The 21,182-nt window shown below is 74.6% G+C and overlaps 3 protein-coding genes across 5 annotated transcripts; 1 reads left to right on the forward strand and 2 right to left on the reverse strand.

The window, feature by feature from the left end:
- Positions 1–10,606, reverse strand: MAPK8IP2 (mitogen-activated protein kinase 8 interacting protein 2). 2 transcript variants are annotated; one of them, XM_086743667.1, is made up of 13 exons: positions 10,475–10,606; positions 6,751–6,856; positions 6,375–6,611; positions 4,845–4,947; positions 4,557–4,706; positions 2,304–4,433; positions 1,812–1,887; positions 1,528–1,700; positions 1,330–1,439; positions 1,122–1,241; positions 960–1,030; positions 645–743; positions 1–470 (listed from the first exon to the last, which is right to left on the reverse strand). In XM_086743667.1, exons 1-13 carry the CDS (start codon positions 10,537–10,539, stop codon positions 398–400), a joined length of 3,513 nt encoding a protein of 1,170 aa, XP_086599793.1. In that variant the 5' UTR covers positions 10,540–10,606; the 3' UTR covers positions 1–397. The 2 variants fall into 2 exon arrangements, with proteins under 2 accessions (XP_086599793.1, XP_086599782.1); XM_086743656.1 differs by having other exon boundaries at positions 2,304–4,706.
- Positions 10,607–14,650: 4,044 nt separating this feature from the next.
- On the reverse strand, positions 14,651–18,535 carry CHKB (choline kinase beta). Of its 2 annotated transcripts, none has more exons than XM_086743704.1 (11): positions 18,346–18,535; positions 17,354–17,462; positions 17,158–17,181; positions 16,931–17,064; positions 16,757–16,861; positions 15,664–15,722; positions 15,469–15,556; positions 15,278–15,386; positions 15,095–15,201; positions 14,935–15,016; positions 14,651–14,839 (listed from the first exon to the last, which is right to left on the reverse strand). In XM_086743704.1, exons 1-11 carry the CDS (start codon positions 18,480–18,482, stop codon positions 14,783–14,785), a joined length of 1,011 nt encoding a protein of 336 aa, XP_086599830.1. In that variant the 5' UTR covers positions 18,483–18,535; the 3' UTR covers positions 14,651–14,782. The 2 variants fall into 2 exon arrangements, with proteins under 2 accessions (XP_086599830.1, XP_086599821.1); XM_086743695.1 differs by having other exon boundaries at positions 17,158–17,271; positions 18,346–18,534.
- A 65-nt stretch (positions 18,536–18,600) lies between these two features.
- Positions 18,601–20,385, forward strand: LOC147601924 (uncharacterized). The gene is made up of 4 exons (XM_086743715.1): positions 18,601–18,898; positions 19,538–19,639; positions 19,839–19,964; positions 20,054–20,385. Exons 1-4 carry the CDS (start codon positions 18,701–18,703, stop codon positions 20,240–20,242), a joined length of 615 nt encoding a protein of 204 aa, XP_086599841.1. The 5' UTR covers positions 18,601–18,700; the 3' UTR covers positions 20,243–20,385.
- Positions 20,386–21,182: the final 797 nt, after the last annotated feature.

A 21,182-nucleotide genomic window follows, 5' to 3' on the forward strand; every position in this document is an offset into this window, starting at 1 on the left:
TCCCCCAGCCCCGCTCACCCCTCAGTGTCTCCATCGCCTGCGGCAGCGGGGGGGCACGGCCGGACCCCACTCCTGTGGCCCCCCCGGGTCGGCTTTGCTCATGCAGGGGGGGCAGCTTCTCCCCCAGCCCCAGGCTCAGCTGCGTCACCCCCGCAGCTGGGGTCCCGCGGGCCCGGGACGGGGGCGATGCGGGGCGCACCCCGGACGCCCGCCCACGGTCAGCGGCTGCAGCCTGGCCCCCAGCCCCCGAGAAGCAGCGAGGATGCGCGGGGAGCCCGTGGGGCGCGGGCGGGGGCGTGTGCGGGGGGGCCAAGGCGGCTGGTGCTGGGGTCAGACAGAGTCTCTGGCCGTCTGTGGGGCGGGGGGTGCGGAAGCAGGCGGCCCGGCCACGGCCCCCCTACTCCAGGTAGATGTCCTCTGTGGGGCAGGCGTACTCCAGGTGCTCCTGGTAATATTCCTGAAACGCTCGGCTGCGGGAACCGCGCGGCGGGGGGCTCAGGGCGGGGGCCGGGCCCCGGCACCCAGACCCCTGCACCCACAGACCCCCTGCACCCACAGACCAGGCGCTAGCAGCCCCCCTGCACCCTGAGCCCCGGGCCCCGCAGCCCCCGCACCCCCGGCCGCGGGCCTGTCCCCCCTCTTACCCGACGCACTCGGCGACGTGCCGCATGGATTCCTGGGAGACGAAGACGTGGCAGGCGAAGCGGCTCAGCACCGGGTGCTTGGTGATGAACCCGAAGTAGCTGCAGGCGGAGGGGTGGGGTGAGGGGGGACACCCCAACTCCTGCCCCGTGGGGCGGCCCGGCAGCCGCAGGGGGCTCTGTGGATGGGACGCCCATCGGGGCCCCGGGGAGCGCAGGTGCCCAGGGGATGGACGGGGGTCCCCGGGGCTGGGGGAGCTGCAGGGCAAGGGGACCCCAGCCCCCCGCACCCCGGGCCGCGGGAGGAGAGGGTCTCACCAGCTGTTCCGGGGGTGGCACCCGCAGAAGGAGATGTTCTTCATCTGGAAGAAGTGGCTGCAGCGCTCGAACTGGGAGAGAAGAGCCGGGCGGGGTGTGGGTGGGGGGCTGGCGGCGGGGCAGCCCTCGGCCCCGCCCGCGTCCCCCGCGCGCGCCCCTCACCTCCTGGTCGCGGCCGTACTCGGCGACGGTGAGGATGAGCTTGATGCCCTGCAGCGTGATCTCCAGGTCGCAGCCGGCCGGCGGGCGCAGGTGCACCGTCAGCTTCCGGGTGGTGGCGATCTGGGGGCGGCGGGCGTCAGGGCGGGGCGGGGCGGGGCGGGGCGGCGGGGGGGGGGGGCGCGGCGGCCCCCCGGCGCCTGGGGCTCACCTTCTGCATGGCGGCGCAGAGGATGCCGTTGCCCTGGTGGTACGGCACCTCCACCGAGCCCAGGAACTGCACGTTGAACCGCTCCACCCAGCACGGGTTCCTCTTCAGGCCTGTGCGGGGACACAGGGGACCAGGCGACGGTGCCCCGAGCCCCCCCGCGGCCCGCGCCCGCCCCCCGCCGCCCCGCGGGCTCCTTACCGACGGCGTCCCTGGCCTGGCCGACGACCTCGTGGGCGTAGAAGGCGGGGAAGATGCCGCGCTCCCCCGTCCGCATGTTGTAGCCGCGGTACCAGTAGTCATCCTCCTCCAGCTCCACCAGGATGGGGTCGTCCACATCCAGCTCCAGCTCGTCCTCGTGCCGCGGGATGAACCTGGGTAGGGCACGGCCGGAAGGAGGACGCGTGCAGGAGAGGGGGTCCGGTGAGACACCCCCCCCCCCGAGGCGCCCGTGGGGGCCCGGCGCAGCCGAGCTGGCTGCTCACCTGAAGACGGCGCGGTGGGTCTGCTCCCGCTCCTCGCCGTTCACCACGCAGGAGAACAGCCCGAAGGACTCGGTGCCTGCGGAGGAGGCGGCTGCCGTGGGGCCGGGGGCGCCCCCCACCTCTGCCCACCCCGCGGGACCCTCGGGCCGAGGGCAGCAGGGAGCGGACGGCCGCCACCCCCGGGCTCGGGGTGCCCCCGCGCCCTCCACCCAGCAGCCCGCGGCCGAGGACCCCGCGGGGCAATGGGGCGAAGGCGCGTTGGGGTCGACCGCCCAGCGAAACCTCGCGGCCTCGCAGGGGAGAGCCCGCGGCTTCAGGTCCGGCCCCACGGCAGAGAGCCCACGGCTTCGGGTCTGGCCCCAAAACCCCGCGGCCACCCTGCCCCTGCCCCACCTCCCGCGCCGCACAGCGACGACGCCACAGCCGGGACGGCCGAGGGCAGCGCACAGAGCAGCCTGGGACGGCACGGCGTAGCGCGGCGTGGTCACTTACTGGAGGAGCGGGAGGTGCTGTTGACAAAGACGTTGAGGAACTTCTTGGAGAACTGCAGATCGGCCTCGGGGGACGAGTCCTCGGAGGAGCTGTGGGCGTCGGGGGCCACCAGCCCGTCGCCGAAGGCCGCCTCGTCCTCCAGCTCGCAGCGGTCGCAGGCGCGGAGCAGGTCGCTGTCGTCGCTCAGCACCGAGGTGCAGCGCCGCAGGCTCACCAGCTCCAGCTGCGTGTGCTCGTCCACCACCAGCGTGTACTTCACCGCGTCGTAGGCCAGCGACTCATCCAGCGCCCGCGGCTCCGTCGCCCCGGGGGCGGGCGGCAGCTCCTCGCCGAAGCTGCCCCGCAGCGCATCCTCGGGGAAGGGCGAGCCCCTCGCGTAGGGCGCCTCATCCTCGTCCGTGGAGTAGGCCATGGTGAAGCCGCGGTTGGTCTTGGCGGTGGAGACGTCCAGGGCGGGCGAGCCGGCGTCGGGGCCCTGCGCTAACCGGACATCGTCGATCACGTCGTCGGCCGCTGGGACGCCCAAGTCCAGGTCCCTGTCGACGGCCCAGCCCTCCGGGCCGGCGGACGGCGGCGCCGTGGCGGCCTCGGTGCCGGGAGAGGCACGCGGCGGGGTGCGGGGCGGCGCGGGGCGGCAGCCGAAGGCGGCCAGGACCTCAGAGGCTCCCAGCCTGTCGACGGCGACGGGGCGCCCTGGGAAGACGGGCGCAATGGTGTCGTTGGTGGGGTTGCTCAGGAAGAGGAAGGGGCCCGGCTCATCGGCAGGCGGCTCCGGCACCGGCTCCGTCCCGGCGCCCAGGGCCCGCTCGTCCTCGGCACGCTGCAGGGAGCTGCGCAGCGTCTCCATGTCCACCAGCTCGATGGCGCGCTGGCAGCGCGGCAGGGCGGCCGGCTCCCCCGCGCCCAGCGGCGAGCCCCGCGAGCCGGGCTCCTCGTCCAGCGCCTCGCTCAGGATCTCGGGCTCCAGGTCGGAGGCCGGGGAGATGGTGTCGCAGAGTGAGTGGGGCTGCTGGAAGCACTCGTCCGGGCACTTGATGGGGTAGGAGCCCTCCGAGATCATCTTGTTGACGAGGTTGCTGAGCAGCCAGGGCGAGTCCGAGTCCTCGCTCAGGTCGGGCTCCGACTCCGAGTCGGAGTCGTACTCGCTGTTGTCCTCCTCGTCCGCCTCCGGCATCAGCTTGGGCCCCACGGGCAGGTAGAAGGAGCGCCGGATGCTCTCCAGGCCGTGGTCCGGGTCGATCTTCAGGTCCAGGGGGCCGGCGGCGGAGACGTCCGTCTGGCCGGCGGGCGCGGAGGGGTCCGCGGGGTTCAGGCTGTCGTAGTAGCCCTCCATCTTCAGCTCCGCCAGGCTCTGCCGCCTCACCAGGCCACGCGCCGGCAGCTCCCGCTCCAGCGTCTCCTCCTCCTCCTCCTCCTTGCCCTTGTCCAGCAGCAGCGAGTCCTTGATGCCCATCAGGCCGGGCGCCTCCAGCTCGGTCTCCAGCTCGGCCTCCGAGGTGGGCGAGCTGGCCTCCTCGATGGAGTTGGTGAGGTGGGAGGACCGGCCGCTGCTGCTGTCGCTGCTCAGGTCCAGCTCGGTCTCCGAGATGGAGGAGATCATGTTGCTGACCAGGCGCCCGCCGGCGAAGGCCGCCTCGATCTCCCCCTCCACCTCCGAGTCGGAGCCCGGCGAGCTGAGGTCGTCGCCGTGCCGGCCGCCGGGCAGGAAGGGCTTGGGGGTGCGGCTGGTGAGGTCGGCCTCGATGCCGGGGTCCGAGGAGGGCGAGGTGGTCTCCGAGGAGCCCGAGGGGTGCCCGCGTACGCTGGCCGCCCGGCCGGGCTGGGGGCCCTCTCCGTCGGAGCTGAGCGGCTCCGCGGGGCGCGCGTAGGTGCCCGTCAGCCGGGCGCCCTGCCCGTCGCATCGCTCGGCGCCGGCCGCCGGCTCCTCCCGGGGCTGCGGGGAGCAGGGCCGCTGGCGGGGGGCCGCAGGGGACCCCGGGCTCCCGGCCCCCCGGCCGCCCCCATCGCCGGGCGCCGGCCTCTCCCGGGCGCCAGCCGCTTCGTGCTTTGGCGGGGCGCGGTGGCCGTCGGCGGCCGCGGGGGCCCGGGGCGGCGAGGCCGCGTCGGGGGGGCCGGGAGGAGCCGCAGGCCCTGTTGGAGAGAGAGACGGTTCAGGGGGCGGCGGGCGGGGGGGCGGCGGGGAGTGCGGTGCTGGCGGCGCAGAGACGATATTCATGTTATGATCTTCCCCGGCGCTCGGGGGCGGTGGGTTACCATGTGCCAGCCACTCGTGGCGGTTGCCTTGCGAGTCAAAGGGGAAGGGCCGCAGCGGGGCGGGGGGCCGCCCGGCGCCCCCGGGGCTCGGCCCCCTCGGGCTCTCCAGGCAGGGTCCGTCTTGGATGCAGGCGTGGGGAGACGAGCGGCCTGCAAGGGAAGGCAGAGCCCCGCCTCAGCCCCCGCCGAGAACCCTGCTTGAACCGAAGGGGGCCGGCCGCGGGACCCCCGGCGCCAGCCCCTGCCCCGCGGCCCCGCTCCGGACCAGGACCCGTGTCCCGTGCTCACCGGTGTGTGAGGAAGAGGAGGAGGAGGAGGAGTGGAGAAGGGCGTCCTGCCAGGAGGTGCGGTGAGCGGGCGGCGGGAAGCTGCCGTTGTTGTTCAGCGAGTCCTGGGGGCAGAGCGCAGCCGGGGTGAGCGAGCGGACGCGGGGCGGCCGAGCCGAGGGGGGGTCTCTGGGGACGCGGCAAGGGGGTGCGCGGCGGGGGCTGTGCGGAGGCACGGGGGCACCAAACACGGCCGGGCCAGCCCGGGGACGCCCCTCGGCACGGCTCGGTGCTCCCCGCCGGCTTGGCAGCGCCCGGGCCACGTGCCCAGGGGTTTATCCGGATTAGGGCCGCGACGTCCCCAGCTCCCCCGCCCGGCCTGCCGCCCAGCGGCGCCGAGGGAGCGGCGGCGGCCCATGCGTGCGGCACCGGTGCCGGCCCCGCGGGCCCCCCAGTGCGAGGCCCCGTCCCCCCACGAGCGGAGCCCGATCCTGGCGAGCCGGACCCAAAGAGCCGCGGCCCCGCGGCGCGGACAGGGTGGCGGCTGCCCCGGCCGGCGCGGCGGCAGCTGCCGATTAATCCCGGCGGGAAGCGCAGGCAGCGATAATCCCGCCGAGCGGGAGATTAGGGAGCGGGGCCGGCGCCACGTGCGGCGGGGCACGCAGGAGCGTGGCGGCGGGGAGGGCGGCGGGGGCCCGGCGCGGCGAGGAGGGACGGGCCGCGCCCCAGCCCCTGGGGATGGGTGCTGGGGGACAGGGATGGGTGCTGGGGGGGGGACGCACCCCAGGGTCCCGCCCCCTCCCGGAGATTTGGGGCGGGGATTTGGGGGCGCGGACGCGGGGCAGATGCGGCTCAGGTCCCGAGGGACGGACCCGGGGCACGAGTGGGATCTGGCCGTGCCCCATCGTCACCCGGGGGCAGCGGGAGGGGCCGGGGGGCTCGGGGGGCTCTGTCCCCCCCCCGCCCCGCCCCCCAGCCCCCGGCAGCCCCCAGCCCCAGCGACGCACGGCGCCCTCGCGGGAGCGGGCCCGAGCATCCCGAAAGGCGCCCCAGCGCCATGGCAACGCAGCCGGATGCAGGCGGCCCCGCACGCAGCTTCCCACGCACTGCGGCGGCGCAGCTCGGGCCGGCCCCGCACACGCGTGCGCGCGGCGACGCGGGGACACCCCTGCGGCACCGTGCCGGCGCGGAGCCCCCCACCCCGGGGAAGCCCCCGCGCCCGGCACGGAAAAGGAGGGGGCGCGGTGCGCACGAGGCTGGCCCCGCGGCACCCGCAGCGTCCCGCACCCGCACACGGGGACGGGGTCCCCCGGACCCCCTGGGCAGAGCGGAGCGCGTGCGGGGGTCCCGCTGGGCACCCACAGACCCATCCTCGCCCTCCGCCCGCCGGTGCTCCCAGCGCCCACCACCCCTCAGGGCGGGCACAGCCCCTGCTGCCCCTGCTCCGGCCCTGGGGCGCGGGGCACAGAGACCCGGGGGGACAGAGACCCCTGGGATGGGGGCAGAGACCCCCGAGGGGGGGCAGACCCCTCCCGGCCGCCCCCGGCCTCACCTGGGTGCCCGGCGCCGTCAGGTTGAGGGTGGTGGGCCGGTGCTTCTGCGTCTCCTCCAGGGCGGGCGAGGGGATGGGCGAGGGCGAAGGGGACGGGGGCGCCTCCAGCTCGTTGCCCTCCTCCTCCTCCTCCTCTTCCTCCTCCTCGTTGTCGTCGATCATCTCGAACTCCTGGAAGTCGTCCTGGAAGGTGCAGACGGGGTGCGGCTGCTCCCCGCGCTCCAGCACCAGGCAGTCCTGGGGGGGTGCGGCAGGGGGTTAGCGGGGTGCGCGCCCGCCCCGGCCACGGCCACGCGTGTCCCCCGCCGGCACCCCACGGCACAGGCGCCCACCGATGCCCCCCCACCCGAGCCTCCCGCACGCTCAGCCCCCGCACCTTCTCGTAGTGGTCGGAGTCGTAGTTGAGGCCGATGCCGCAGTCGTCCGTGATCTCCGACAGGTCCTCGTCGTCGAACTCCTCCAGGCTGATGTCCTGGGGGGGCCTGGCGAGAGCGGCGGCGGGCGTCAGGCCGGCGACGACGCCAAACCTCGGCGAAACGCGTCCCCCCCGCGGCACCCGCGCACCAGCCAAGCCCACGCGGCGCGCGCCAGCCGGGCAGCGCGGGGCCCGCGACCCCGACTCACGGCACGGGGGTCGGCCCCGCGTTGGGGGCCAGGCGAGGCCGGAGGTGACGAGGCCGGGACAGCGGCCGCCGCCGGCGGCGCCGGGGTGACGCTCACCGCGGGGCCGCTCGGGGCCTGGGGGGTTTGTGCGGGGTTGAACCCAAAGCAGAGCCGCGCGCCCCCCCCGGCGCAGGCAGGGATGGGGAGCGGTGAGGGAGCACGGACACCTCGACGCCCCGGCCGCGCCCGCGCCGCCTCCCAGGGGCGGCTGGAGAACCCGAGCCATTCCCACTGGGAACGGGGGTGTCATGGAAACCAGCGGTTTCCGCAGGGAAATGGGAAAAAAAAAATATCTTTAAAAATTTTTTAAAAAAAAGGAAAAAGGCAACAACTCTTGGCAGGATTTGGTGTCGGGAAACAGAAACGAAGCATTTCTGGCGGCTCTGCAGGGCGGGAGGCGCGGCAGCGCCCGGGAGCCGGTGGGACGCGGCCCCCGACAGCCACGGCGGCCCCCCGCTCCCCTTTCCCAGCGCGGCGGCCGGCGCCGGCTCCCGTTTCACAGGCAGATTTCCCCAAATCACATAATTCCCAGAAGTAGGGCACCCGGGCCGCAGCAAATATTCCGGGATTTGTGGCGAAAGCCCGGCAGCCAGCGGTGGGAGCGCAGCCTCGGCCCGCAGCGGGGTGCAGCCGGACCCCAGACCCCGAGCAGGGCTGGGGGACCCCCGGGGGCAGCAGGGGAGCGGGGTGGGGGTCCCTGCCCCACACACGGCTGCCGTCCCCCCCCAGCCGCGGCGGGGAGCAACCACCGCGACAAACCACAGCTGAAGTTTCTAGGTCACGGCACTGCCGAGCTGGGGCGAGCGCGGCGGGACGGGGACGCCACGGCGGGACGGGAACATCATGGCGGGACGGGGACGCAGCCAGAGCGGCGCCCGCACCGTGGCTGCAGTTGTGGTAACGCAGTGGTGACGGGCACAGGCGGGAAGGACGGCATCCGTCCGTCCGTCCGTCCGTCCCTGCGACGCAACGGCTGCCCAGCACGTGGCTGCCGGCCGCGGCGAGGGTCCGGAGCTGGAGCGGAGGCCAGGCAGCGCTTTGGGGAGGGGGACGCACACCGGCCCGGCCCGGCACGCACAGGGGTGCTGGCGCGGGCGCTGCCGGGGGCCGAGCTTCCCGAGGATGCGGCGACGAGCGAGCGGGCCTGGGGAAAACTGAATTTCCCCGTTACCGTCAGCAGCGCAGCTCCCGCCACAGCGTCTCCCGCGGGGACACGGCGGGGACCGGGACGGCAGCCGTGCCTCCAGCCCCCGACGCGCCCACCGGCCCGGGAAGGGGCCGCAGGGAGCCCGGTGCGGACCCCAGCCGCCATCCCCCCTCCCAAACCTGCGACCGGCACCCGCAGGCAACCCCGCCGGGGCTGGGCCCCCAAACCGGGGGGCAAGAGCCCCCGCAGCCCCCGCCACTGCCTTTCCATGCCGACCCCACCCCACCGGCCCCACGGAGCCCCCCGGGGGTCCCCTCGGAACGGGCAGCGGGCGGATGCGGCTGAACCGGCGCAGGGCGCAGCTGCGCTGCGGGGCCTCCATCGCCGGGCTCGGGGACGCGCAGGTGCTCAGCCAGACCGGGGCGCGCTCGCCGCCCCCGACCCCCGTGCCACGCCCCTCGGACCCCCAGATCCCCTCAGTCTCTCCTTGGCCCTGCCCCCCTACCCCAGGTCTTGGCCCTGGGCTCCCCCCAGATCCCGGTCCCAGCCCCCTCAGCCCCCCCAGATCCCCTCAGGTCCCCCAGATCCCGGTCCCAGGCCCCCCAGACCCACCACACCCCGGTCCCAGTCCCCTCAGCACCCCCAGACCCTGATCTCAGACTCCTCAGCCCCCCCAGACCCTGGTCCTAGCCCCCTCAGCCCCGAGTCCCCTCAGCCCCCCCAGACCCCAGTCCTAGCCCCCTCAGCCCCGAGTCCCCTCACCCCCCCAGACCCCAGTCCTAGCCCCCTCAGCCCCGAGTCCCCTCAGCACCCCCAGACCCTGGCCCCAGACCCCTCAGCCCCTCTCAATCCCCTCAGTGCCCCCAGACTCCAGTCCCAGGCCCCTCAGACCCCCTGGATCCCCTCAGACCCCCTCAGCCCCCCCGACCCCAGTCCCAGGCCCCTCAGACCCGCCCAGACCCCCTCAGCCCCCTCGGGGACCCGAGTGGTCCCGCGGGAGCCGTCGGGGCGATGGGGAGGGGGTGTCTGTGGGTGGGGGGTGCAGACGCGGCCGGCGCAGGGGCCAGGCTGCCGCCGTCCCCTCCCTCGCAGACCCCAAGGGCAGGGGCGGGGGGGCAGCGCGTCCGGTCCCGCGGGGTTCGACCCCCCCGGGGGGAGAGGAGGGGGCCGGGGGGCTCCAGCCGCCCCTCACGGCCCCACGGGGCCGCGGCCCCGGGCCAGGCGTGCGGCGAGGGGCAGGGGTGGCTGGGCCCAGCTCCACGCGGGGCGGGGGGCTGCCCGGGGGGGCGGCACAGCCGAGACCCCCGGGAACGGCCCAGACCCCGCGGCAGAGGCCGCGTCCCCCCCTCCCCGCACCGCCGCAAGCGGGGACGCCCCGGGGTCCCCACCGCGCTGCGTGGGTGGGGTGGGGACACGCGGGGACGGGGACATTTGGGGAAGGGGACACCCGCGAGACGCATCCAGCGCGGGCCAGAGCCCACCGAGCGCACGTCCCGCGTCCCCGCGAGACCCCAGCCCGCCGTGCCCCCCGCCGCCGCCCGCCCTTCCCCACCGCACGGCCCCGCACCCCCGCGGACCCCAGCCCCGAGGGGGTCCCGCCAAGGTCAGGCGAGGCGCGGGCCCTAAGGTCACCCCCACGGGAGTCACGGGTGTCACCGGGCCCCGGTGGATTTGGGGGGGGGGGGGGGGGGGGGCACGGCTTTCGGCACGCGCCGGCCTGCGCAGCGCCGAGCCCCGGCGGGGGTCGCGGTCACCGCCCAGCCCCCTCTGAGCCCCCGGTGCGGGGCGGGGGGTGGATGGCGGGGGGGGGCATTGCCGCTGCCAGCCCCGAGCATCCCCGGTGCGGCGGGGGAGACAAAGAGGCGGCGGCTCCCGCAGCGCCGGGATGCGGCGGCACCGGCGGGGGGGGGGGGGGGGGGGCAAAACCGGATGGGGGGGGTGAGGTGAGGAGAGCTAAAACCGGAGTGGGGGGTAAAACCGGAGAAGGCGGGGGGGGCTGAGGTGGGGGGGGGCTGAAATGCGGGGGGGGGCTGGGAGGGGGGGCTCAGATCGCGGGGGATGAGATCGAGGGGGGGCCGGGGGGCTGAGATGGGGATGGGAGCTGAGGCCGGGGGTGGGGGGGGTTGAGGCCTGGGGGGGACGGGGGGTCCCGCTCAAGGCCCGGGCGGGGCGGCCCCGCAGCCCAAGGTGAACGGGATGAGGATGGAGGGGGGGGCCGGCGCCGCCGCCTCCCTCCGCCGGGCCCCGGTGCCACGCATCTCGCCACGCATCCCCCCCCCGCCCCCCTCACCTGCAGCCCGGCGGGGAGAGCGAGTGGAAGGTGGAGAGCGAGAACATCTCGGCGCGATCCGCCATCTTCTCCCGGCCGGGGCTGCGCCGGACTGCGGGGCTGCGCGGGGCTGCGCGGGGCCGGGCGGGGCCGGGGCGGGGGGCGGGGGGAGAGGGAGGGGCGGGGGGTGGAGGGGGAGGGGCCGGGGGAGGGGCAGGGGGAGCGGGGGGGGAGGGGCGGGGGGCAGCGCGGGGGGCGGGGGGTATGGGGGGAGTGGTATAGGGAGGGGGGTGGTACAGAGAGAGGGGAGTTATGGGGGGTGGTATAGGAGGGGGGCGTGCGGGGGGTATGGGGAGGGGGGTATAGGAGGGGTGGTATGGGGGGAGCAGGCGGGATATGGGGGGGCAGGGTGTATAGGGAGGGGTGGTGTGGGGGGTGCTATAGGGAGGGGCGGTATGGGGGGTGCTATAGGGAGGGGCGGTATGGGGGGTGCTATAGGGAGGGGTGGTGTGGGGGGTGCTATAGGGAGGGGCGGTATGGGGGATGCTATAGGGAGGGGCGGTATGGGGGGTGCTATAGAGAGGGGCGGTATGGGGGGTGCTATAGGGAGGGGCGGTATGGGGGGTGCTATAGAGAGGGGCGGTATGGGGGGTGCTATAGGGAGGGGCGGTATAGCGAGGGAGATGGTGGGAAGAGGGGGGTGGTACAGGCGGGGCGAAGGGTTGCTATGGGGGCAGCAGGGGCTATGGGCTGAGTGGGGGGAGAATGGGGAGGGGGTGGTATGGGGGGCAGGGGTTATGGAGAGGGGTGGTACAGGGAGGGGCTGGTATGGGGGGTGGTATAGGAGGGGAGCGGGGGGGGGTATGTGACGGCGGGAGGTGGTATGGGGGGGATCGGGGTCGGTATGGGGGGATCGGGGGGCGGTATGGGGGGATCAGGGGCGGTATGGGGGGATCGGGGTCGGTATGGGGGGATCGGGGGGCGGTATGGGGGGGTCGGGGGGCGGTATGGGGGTATCGAGGGGTGGTATGGGGGGGATCGGGGGGCGGTATAGGGGGGATCGGGGTCGGTATGGGGGTATCGAGGGGCGGTATGGGGGGGTCGGGGGGCGGTATGGGGGGATCAGGGGCGGTATGGGGGGATCGAGGGGCGGTATGGGGGGGATCGAGGGGCGGTATGGGGGGGATCGGGGTCGGTATGGGGGGATCGGGGGGCGGTATGGGGGGATCAGGGGCGGTATGGGGGGATCGGGGTCGGTATGGGGGGATCGGGGGGCGGTATGGGGGGGTCGGGGGGCGGTATGGGGGGATCGGGGGCGGTATGGGGGGATCAGGGGCGGTATGGGGGGATCGAGGGGTGGTATGGGGGAATCGGGGGGCGGTATGGGGGGGTCGGGGGGCGGTATGGGGGGATCAGGGGCGGTATGGGGGTATCGAGGGGCGGTATGGGGGGGTCGGGGGGCGGTATGGCGGTATAGGGAGGTGGGGTGGTACGTGGGCAGTGGAGAGTACGGGGTGTGGTATGGGGGGCATGGGGCAATGGGGGTATGGGGCAGCGGTGTGGGGAGGTAGGGGCGGCATAGAGAGGGGCGGGGGTGGCTATTGGGGGGCGGGGGTACGGGGGGGAGCGGGGCGGGGGTCTCTAGGGAAGGGCAGGGGCTGTACAGCGAGGTGTAGGGGGTCTCAGGGCGGCGGGGGTCTCTAGCGAGGGGCGGGGGCTGTACAGCGAGGGGCGGGGGTCTCTAGCGAGGGGCGGGGGCTGTACAGCGAGGTGTAGGGGGTCTCAGGGCGACGGGGGTCTCTAGCGAGGGGCAGGGGCTGTACAGCGAGGTGTAGGGGGTCTCAGGGCGGCGGGGGTCTCTAGCGAGGGGCGGGGGCTGTACAGCGAGGTGTAGGGGGTCTCTAGCGAGGGGCGGGGGTCTCTAGCGAGGCGCGGGGGCTGTACAGCGAGGTGTAGGGGGTCTCTAGCGAGGGGCGGGGGTCTCTAGCGAGGCGCGGGGGCTGTACAGCGAGGTGTAGGGGGTCTCTAGCGAGGGGCGGGGGTCTCTAGCGAGGCGCGGGGGCTGTACAGCGAGGGGCGGGGGTCTCTAGCGAGGGGCGGGGGCTGTACAGCGAGGGGCGGTGGGAGCTGTCCCGTGTCCGGTACCGGAGCTGTCCGGGCCCCGGTGCTGAGGGGCGGGGCGAGGGGCGAGGGGCGGGGCGAGGCTGGGGTGGGCGGGGCTGCCCGTGTCCGGTACCCGGGGCTGAGGGGCGGCGCTGGGGGCGGGGGGATCCCGGCGGCGATGGGGGTCCCCGCTTGGGGGGCAGAGATCCGAACCCCCGCGGGGGGGCGCAGGGGAACCCCCCGGCCCGCAGAGCGGCTGGGAAAGGGGGCTGGCGGCTCCCGGGGGGCTGCTCCCACCCGGGGTGGGGGGGGGATCCCACCCACGAGTTTGGATCCGGATGGTTTGATCCCACCCGAGTGGGCTCGATCCCACTCAAGGGGTTCGGATCCCAAGAGGCTGATCCCACCCGAGGGGTCTGGATCCCGAGGACTGACCCTACCCGAGGGGCTTGGATCCCACCAAGGAGTTTGGATCCCACCCGAGGGGCTTCAATCCCAAGACTTTGATCCCACGTGAGGGGTCTGATCCCACCCGAGGGGTCTGATCCCACGTGAGGGGTTTGGATCCCACCCAAGGGGTCTGATCCCACCCGAGGGGTCTGATCCCACCCGAGGGGTCTGATCCCACGTGAGGGGTCTGATCCCACCCGAGGGGTCTGATCCCACCTGAGGGGTTTGGATCCCACGTGAGGGGTCTGATCCCACCTGAGGGGTCTGATCCCACCCGAGGGGTCTGATCCCACCTGAGGGGTTTGGATCCCACGTGAGGGGTCTGATCCCACCCGAGGGGTCTGATCCCACGTGAGGGGTCTGATCCCACCCGAGGGGTCTGATCCCACCTGAGGGGTTTGGATCCCACGTGAGGGGTCTGATCCCACCTGAGGGGTCTGATCCCACCCGAGGGGTCTGATCCCACGTGAGGGGTCTGATCCCACCCGAGGGGTCTGATCCCACCTGAGGGGTTTGGATCCCACGTGAGGGGTCTGATCCCACCCAAGGGGTCTGATCCCACCCGAGGGGTCTGATCCCACGTGAGGGGTTTGGATCCCACCCCAGGGGTCTGATCCCACCCGAGGGGTCTGATCCCACGTGAGGGGTTTGGATCCCACCCGAGGGGTCTGATCCCACCCGAGGGGTCTGATCCCACCCGAGGGTTTGGACCTTGGGGGTGCGCATCCCACCCGAGGGGTCTGGGGGCCGTGCCGCGCTGGCACCAGGGCGGGGCAGGACCCCTCTGGCGGGACGAGGCCCCGGGGTCACCCAGCCCAAACAGCGCCCCCCACCCACAGCGGGCACAGACCCCGGGCAGGGACCCCCCCGGGCAGGGACCCCCTGGGCAGGGACCCCCGGGCAGGGGGGCCACCAGGCGCTCCAGCCCCCCCCAGCCCCCTCTGCCCGTGGCGCCACAGAGAGGAGGAGTGGGCGGCTGCTGTGGGACAGCCCCCCAGCCCCGGGACAGCTCCCCAGCCCCGGGACAGCCCCCCAGCCCCGGGACAGCCCCCCCAGCCCCGGGACAGCCCCCCACCCGCCTGGACAGCCCCCCACCCGCCGGGGCAGCCCCCCCAGCCCCGGGACAGCCCCCCCACCCGCCTGGACAGCCCCCCAGCCCCGGGACAGCCCCCCCAGCCCCGGGACAGCCCCCCACCCGCCTGGACAGCCCCCCAGCCCCGGGACAGCCCCCCCAGCCCCGGGACAGCCCCCCACCCGCCTGGACAGCCCCCCAGCCCCGGGACAGCCCCCCAGCCCCGGGGCAGCGCGGGGGGAGCAGGGAGCAGGCGGTGGCGCGGGGGCCGGCGCAGCAGCGTTTATTGGTCTGAGGAGAGCCGAGAGCCCCCCGCCCCGCAGCCCCCGGCCCCACAACCGCAGCCCCCCGGCCCCCCGGCCCCCAGCCCCATGGCCGCAGGGGCAGAGGGGCCAGTGGAGGCTGGGAAGGGGCGCGGGGGGGAATGAGATGCCGCGGGGGGTCCCCCACGCCCCTCCGAGCCCGGGGAGCACCCAGGACCCCTCGACGCCCCCCCAGCACCGCGCCGGGGGGCTCCCGCAGCTCCGGCCCCCGGCTTGGGCAACGAGGGGCGCGCGAGAGGTGACGGGGGGGCCACGTGGGGCAAAGCTGGGGCGCCGCCCCTTTTCCGGGGGGCAGGCGGACCCCTCTCCCCACGACGCAGCCAGCCCCCCAAAAACCGTCCCAGGCCGGGGCGGGGGGCTGCCCCTGCGGGGCGGGCAGGCTCAGGAGCAGCGGGCCTTGTGCCGGAAGTAGGCCTCGAAGCGGCTCTGCGCGTAGTCCTGGGGCGGGAGAGGGGGGTCAGGACCCCTGCCCGCGCCCCCGCCCTGTGGCGGGCCGGGCGAGGGGCCCCCGGGACCCCCGGCGCGGCGCTCACCAGGTACCCGAAGGGGATGGTGGAGATCTTGGCCTGCAGCACGGACCACAGGCCCCAGAAGAAGTGAGAGGCCAGAACGAAGCTGCGGGGGGGAGAGCGGCCGTCAGCCCCGCCGGGACCCCCGCCGGACCCCCCCGCGCCGCCCCCGCGCCCCCCGCACCGGTCGATCTCCGCCAGCATCTCCTCCTCGATGCGCGCCTGCTCCTCGTGCGTGGCGTCGCCGCCTCGCCCCGAGTCCTCCGAGAGGTAGTGCCGGATGAAGTGCAGCTGGGGGGGGCACAGAGCGCTGGGACGCCGCCGCCCCCCCGCCGCAGCCCCCCGGACCCCCCCACGCAGCCCCCACCTGCTGCTGCCGGCTGGGGAAGTTCTCCGGGGAGGCGCTGAAGAAGGGCCAGGAGCCGTGGGCGTAGCTGTACACCCACTCGCAGAAGTGGTTCGCGATGTCGAAGCCCCTGCAGAGGAGGCGGGGAGGGGGGTGAGCGGCGCCCTGGCCCCCCGCGTGGCCCCCCGCGCCCCCCGCGCCCCCAGACCCACCGGTAGTTGTAGCTGCTGTACTCGAAGTCGATGAGCATGAGCTTGTCGCCGCAGGAAGCCTCGCGTCCCGCCAGCAGCAGGATGTTCCCTGCGCGGAGCGGAGGGGTCGCGGGGGGATCCCCCTGCTCCCCCGGGGCCGGGGGGGCAGCTCAGGGGGCCGGGGGGGGGCAGCCACCCACCCGCCCACCCACTCACCCTCCTGGACGTCGTTGTGGCAGAAGACCACGGGGGAGGGGGTGGCCTCCAGCAGCTCCCTGCGCGCGGGGGAGAGACCCCTCAGCGGGGCGGCGCCCTCGCCCACCGGATGTGGGTCTGGGTGCTGCCAGGGCACCGGGAACCCCCTCGGGGGAGGCAGGGACCCCCCCAGGGATGCAGGACCCCTCCAGGGCACCCCCCGGGCACACAGGGAAGCTGGGGAGGCAGAGACCCCTCCAGGGCACCCTGTGAGGACATGGGACCCCTCCAGGGTACCCCCTGGGGACACAGGGAACCCCCCTGGGGATGCAGGGACCCCCCCGGGGGATGCAGGGACCCCTCCAGGGTACCCCCTGGGGACATAGGGAACCCCCCTGGGGATGCAGGGACCCCCCCGGGGGATGCAGGGACCCCCCCGGGGGATGCAGGGACCCCTCCAGGGTACCCCCTGGGGACACAGAGAACCCCCCTGGGGATGCAGGGACCCCCCCGGGGGATGCAGGGACCCCTCCAGGGTACCCCCTGGGGACACAGAGAACCCCCCTGGGGATGCAGGGACCCCCCCGGGGGATGCAGGGACCCCTCCAGGGTACTCCCTGGGGACACAGGGAACCCCCCTGGGGATGCAGGGACCCCCCCGGGGAGGCAGGGACCCCCCCGGGGCACCCCCGGGGACACAGGGAACCCCCCTGGGGATGCAGGGACCCCCCCGGGGAGGCAGGGACCCCTCCAGGGCACCCCCCGGGGACACAGAGAACCCCCCTGGGGATGCGGGACCCCTCCAGGGCACCCCCCGGGGACACAGAGAACCCCCCTGGGGATGCAGGGACCCCCCCGGGGGAGGCAGGGACCCCTCCGGGACACTCCCTGGGGATGCAGGGACCCCCTCCAGGGCACCCCCTGGGGACACAGGGACCTCTCAGAGCAGCTGCGTGGGCCCCGGGGTGGAGGGCACCCCTCGAGGCTTTGGGACCCTTCCAGGGCGCCCTGCGAGGGCGCGGCAGCGCGGGGGCCGCATTCCGGAGAAGGGTCCGGAGGAGGGTCCCCACCCCGCTCCCCGCGAGGACGGCCCCCCGCGGCGCGGCCGGCTCACCTGAGGCTCCTCATCTCCTCGGGCAGCCCGTAGGCCCTGAGGCGCAGGAACTTCTCCCGCTGCTCCTCCTCGGCGAAGCTCAGCTCCGCGATCTCCTTCAGGTACCTGGGGGGGGGGCGAGGGCGCTGCCACCCCTGCCGCCCCCCCGGCGCCTCCCCGCGCCCCGGCGCTCACCGCTCCATGGTGCCGAAGAGCCAGGCGGGCTCCTTGTTGAAGGGCATCACCATGCCGTGGAAGCGCGACATCTTGGCCGCGATCTCCGCCGAGATGTCGGGGTCGCGCAGGTCCTCGGTGCGCAGGCGCCGGCTCTGCCGCGGGGAGGGGGACGCGGAGGTGACGGCGGCGCCCCGGGGAGCGCGCGCGGACCCCCGCGGGGGGCGAGGGGGGCACGCGGCCCGTACCGGCACGTACTGCTCCAGCCGCCCCTGCGGGAAGACGCCGTAGAGGCGCGGGCCCAGCGCGCGCTCGGCCAGGATGGCGAACATCACGCTCTCCAGCACCAGCGAGTCCACGCCCTGGCGGGGCAGGCGGCCCGGTGGCGGGGGGGTCCCGGGGCGCCGGGGGGGCGCCCGGGGGCCGCGGGGGCGGGGGGCTCACCTGCAGGATGGCGCCGTAGACGCGCAGCAGCACCTGGCGGGGCTCGTCCCCCACGCTCAGCACGCGCTCCGGCAGCGCGCACTTGAACAGCAGGTTGCTGAGCCCCCCGCTGCGGGCGCAGGCTGGTCAGGGGGCAACTGGGCGGCACTGGGAGGGGCTGGGACACCGGCGGGGGGGAAACTAGGGGGCACTGGCAGGGGGACTGGGTTACTGGGTGGGCAGCACTGGGAAGGAGACTGGGACAACGGTTGGGGGGGCGACTGGGGGCACCGGGTCATCAGTCTGGGAGGGCAACTGGAGGGCACGGGGACACCAGACTAGGAGGGCAACTGGAGGGCACTGGGAGGGGACTGGGCTACCAGTTGCAGGGGAAACCGGGAGACAGCAGGGGGCAGACAGAGACATCAGTGGAGGGGGGCACTGGGAGGGGACTGGGACACCGAACTGGGGGGGCAACTCGGGTGGGGGGGACAGGGCTACCGGTTGGGGGGCAACTGGGGGCACCGGGAGGGCACTGGGACACTAGTCTGGGGGGCACTGGGAGGAGACTGGGACGGCAACTGGGCAGCACTCAGAGGGCACTGGGACACTGGTTGTGGGGCAACTGGGGGGCACTGGGAGGAGGGCAGGACCACCAGCAGGGACACACTGTTTTGGGGGGGGCAACTGGGGACACTGGGAGGGGACAGGGACACCAAACTGGAGGGGCAACTGGGGGGGAGGGCAGGGCTACCGGTTGGGGGCCACTGGGAGGGCACTGGGACACCGGTTGGGGGGGAAACTGGGCGGCACTGGGAGGGGACTGAGACACCAGAGTGGGGGGGCAACTGGGCGGCACTGGGAGGGCACTGGGATACCGGTTGAGGGGACAACTGGGGGGCACTGGGAGGGGACTGAGACACCAGACTGGGAGGGCAACTGGGGAGCACTGGGAGAGCACTGGGATACCGGTTGGGGAGGGGCCCACAGGCCCCCGCCCTTCCCGCTCCTACCTGACGGGCGCGATCCCGAACTCCTCGGGCCCGATCAGCTTCCAGGAACCGGCCAGGAACTCCCGGCACCAGGCGTAGGCCTGCAGGCGGGTGGCGGCGGGCACGCAACCGGTTCCGCTTGCCTCTCCAGCCGCCATGGCCTCCCCCGCGCCCCGTCCCGCTGAGGCCGCGACGGGCGGCGGAGCCGCCCGTCGCGGCCTCAGCGGGGCGGGCCGCGGACGTGCGCTGCCCCAATCAGCGAGCGCGCCCTGCGACGCACCGCCAATAGTAGCGCACAGCGGGGGGGGCGGGCGTGCGCTGAGCCAATCAGCGAGCCCTGCCGGTGACGCCGCCTCCGAAGGGAGTGTTCGGCGGGATGCGGCGGAACGTGGAGGTGAAGGCGCGGCTCCGCCATCCGGATGCCGTGCGGGACGCGGCCCAGCGGCTGGGAGGACCGAACCCGGCGGAAGGCGGCCGAAGCCTGGCCCAAGGTCAAGGTCAAGGTCAGGTTTTGGTCCAGGCTGACACCTTCTTCCGGGTCCCGCGGGGCCGCCTCAAGCTGCGCCGCACGCCGGTGAGCGGGGGGCAGTGGGAGGTGGGGTGGGGGGCTCGGGGTGGTCTGTCTGACCCTGACCTTGACCCTGATTGTGACCCTGACCTGGCCTGCCTGACCTTGACCCTGAGCTTTGCCCTCATCCCGACCCTGACCTACTTCATCCTGACCTTACCTTGATCCCGATCCTGACCTTGACCCTGACCTTGACCCTCACCAACCCTGGCCCTGGCCCTGACCTTGACCCTGGCTCTCCTGCCTGACCCTGACCCCAACCCTGATCATAACCCTGCCTGTGACCCTGACCCTGCTTGACCCTGACCTGACCTACATGACCTTGCCCTCGGCCCTGACCCTGATTGTGACCCTGACCCTACCTGACAATGGCCCTGCCTGACCCCGCTCCTGACCCTGACCCCGCCTGTAGGTGACCCTGACCTTGACCCCGCCCCTGCCTGACCCTGATCATAACCCCAGCCCTGACCCACAACCCTCACCCTGCCTGCCCCTGCCCCTGCCCCGTCTGACCCTGACCTGACCCTGACCTGACCCTGACCTTGCCTGTCTGCCCCTGACTGTGACCTTGTCTGCCCCTGGCCTCGTGTGTCTGACCCTGCCCTTGGCCCTGCCCTTGGCCCTGCCCCTGCCGTGCTGCCGCAGGACGGCCGCGGGGAGCTGATCTTCTACGACCGCCCCGACACCACCGGCCCCAAGCTCTCCTCCTTCAGCATCACCCCCACCGACGACCCCGACGGCCTGGAGGTGAGCGGGGCGGGGGGTCCTGGGGGTCCCGGGGGGCTCGCGGGGCAGTGGGGGGGTCCCGGGGTCTCATGGAGCAGCAAGGAGCTCATGGGGTGACAGAGGGTCCCAGGGGCTCGTGGGGTGGTGGGGGACTCATGGGGGGGTCCCTGGGGGGCTCGCAGGGCGCGGGGGCTGCAGCCGCTCCTCTGCGGGCGCGCAGGCGGTGCTGGCGCAGGCGCTGGGCGTGCTGGGCACGGTGAGGAAGGAGCGGCTCCTCTTCCTCGTGGGACAGACCCGCCTGCACCTGGACAGCGTGGAGGGGCTGGGGCACTTCCTGGAGCTGGAGGTGAGCGGGGCGCCGGGGGGCGAGGTGGGGCTCACCCATGGGGCTCACCCTCCCCGTGGGGCGCCGTGGGGCTGACCCGGTGCCCGCAGGTGGTGCTGGCCGAGGGGCAGAGCGTGGAGGAGGGCGAGCAGCTGGCGCGGCGCCTGCTGGGGCGGCTGGGGGTGCCCGAGGGGGACCTGCTGCCGGGGGCCTACCTGGACCTGCTGCTGGCGGGGGGCGGGGGGGGCCCTGGGGACCCCGCGCCGGGGCAGGGCACCCCCCCTGCCGCCCTGGCCTGAGCCGAGAGCGACGGGGACACGGACACCCCACGGACACCCCACAGACACCCCACGGACCAGTGCCACCCCACGGACGCCCCATGGACACCCCAGGGACCACCGCCGCCCCCCACCCTGTACCGCACAATAAAATCGGGTGCCGACGCCATCTGTGCCGGGAGCCACCGTGCCGGGGGCGCCGGGATCTCAGGGCCGAGGTCGGGGCGCCCGCAGCCGCCCCGTGGGGGTGGGGGGACGCAGGAGGGGCCGGCTGGGCTGCGAGGACGGGGAGGGGGCTGTGGTGGGCGTGGCGCTCAGCCCCGGGTGGGGACGGGGTCCCCCAAGTGGGGATAGGGTCCCCCCAGGCCCAGGGGGGTCTGTGCCCCTCTGCGCCTGGCCCTGGCTCTCGGGTGCCCGTGGGGGGGCACCGGGCTCACCCCCTGCACCCCGTGGCCACCTTCCTTCCCCCCGTGGCCACCATCTCCTGTGCCCCGTGGCCAGGGCTGCGCTGCCCTGTGGCACACGCGTGTGGTGGCGTGTGGGGGGCTGCGTGGAGCCATGCGTGGGGCGGGGGCTGCGTGGAGGCCGTGCGTGGGGCGTGGAGCCGTGCGTGGGGCAGGGGCCGGCGCTGCCCCCCGGCGCGGGCCCGGCTCCCCTTTCACCCACATCCCGGTTATTTATAGCCGGGCGGCGGCAGCTGCGGGAGGCGCGGGGGGGTCCGGCCCCGCCGGGATGCTCCGCGGGCTGGAGCGGGGGTCTCGGCCCGGAGCCGCGCGGGGGCTGAGCTCTGGCTGTGGCGGGGGCCGCACACACCCCGACACACGTGCAGCGCCATGCGGGGGCACACGCGTGTGCAGTGGCGTGCGGGGGCACACGCGTGTGCAGCTTCGGCTGCCTCCGGCCTGTTCCAGAATGAGCAGGAAGGGCCTTGCCCGGTGTCCCCGTCCCTTCCGAGGATGCG

Source organism: Chlamydotis macqueenii, chromosome 1 (assembly GCF_036417535.1).
Source record: "Chlamydotis macqueenii isolate bChlMac1 chromosome 1, bChlMac1.mat, whole genome shotgun sequence".
NCBI lineage: Eukaryota > Metazoa > Chordata > Aves > Otidiformes > Otididae > Chlamydotis > Chlamydotis macqueenii.

What these genes read in the sequence shown, in the direction of transcription:
- MAPK8IP2 (XM_086743656.1), bottom strand. Translation starts at nt 10,539, where the DNA reads ATGGCGGATCGCGCCGAGATGTTCTCGCTCTCCACCTTCCACTCGCTC. An exon ending in CTCTCCCCGCCGGGCTGCAG is followed by an intron (nt 6,857 to 10,474) that starts GTGAGGGGGGCG and finishes CGCTCTCGCCAG; the next exon opens with GCCCCCCCAGGACATCAGCC. An exon ending in TCTGCGCCGCCATGCAGAAG is followed by an intron (nt 1,242 to 1,329) that starts GTGAGCCCCAGG and finishes CGCCGCCCCCAG; the next exon opens with ATCGCCACCACCCGGAAGCT.
- CHKB (XM_086743695.1), bottom strand. Translation starts at nt 18,482, where the DNA reads ATGGCGGCTGGAGAGGCAAGCGGAACCGGTTGCGTGCCCGCCGCCACC. An exon ending in CTCTTCGGCACCATGGAGCG is followed by an intron (nt 16,862 to 16,930) that starts GTGAGCGCCGGG and finishes CCCCCCCCCCAG; the next exon opens with GTACCTGAAGGAGATCGCGG. An exon ending in CCACAACGACGTCCAGGAGG is followed by an intron (nt 15,557 to 15,663) that starts GTGAGTGGGTGG and finishes CGCTCCGCGCAG; the next exon opens with GGAACATCCTGCTGCTGGCG.
- LOC147601924 (XM_086743715.1), top strand. Translation starts at nt 18,701, where the DNA reads ATGCGGCGGAACGTGGAGGTGAAGGCGCGGCTCCGCCATCCGGATGCC. An exon ending in ACGACCCCGACGGCCTGGAG is followed by an intron (nt 19,640 to 19,838) that starts GTGAGCGGGGCG and finishes GCGGGCGCGCAG; the next exon opens with GCGGTGCTGGCGCAGGCGCT. An exon ending in GGCACTTCCTGGAGCTGGAG is followed by an intron (nt 19,965 to 20,053) that starts GTGAGCGGGGCG and finishes CGGTGCCCGCAG; the next exon opens with GTGGTGCTGGCCGAGGGGCA.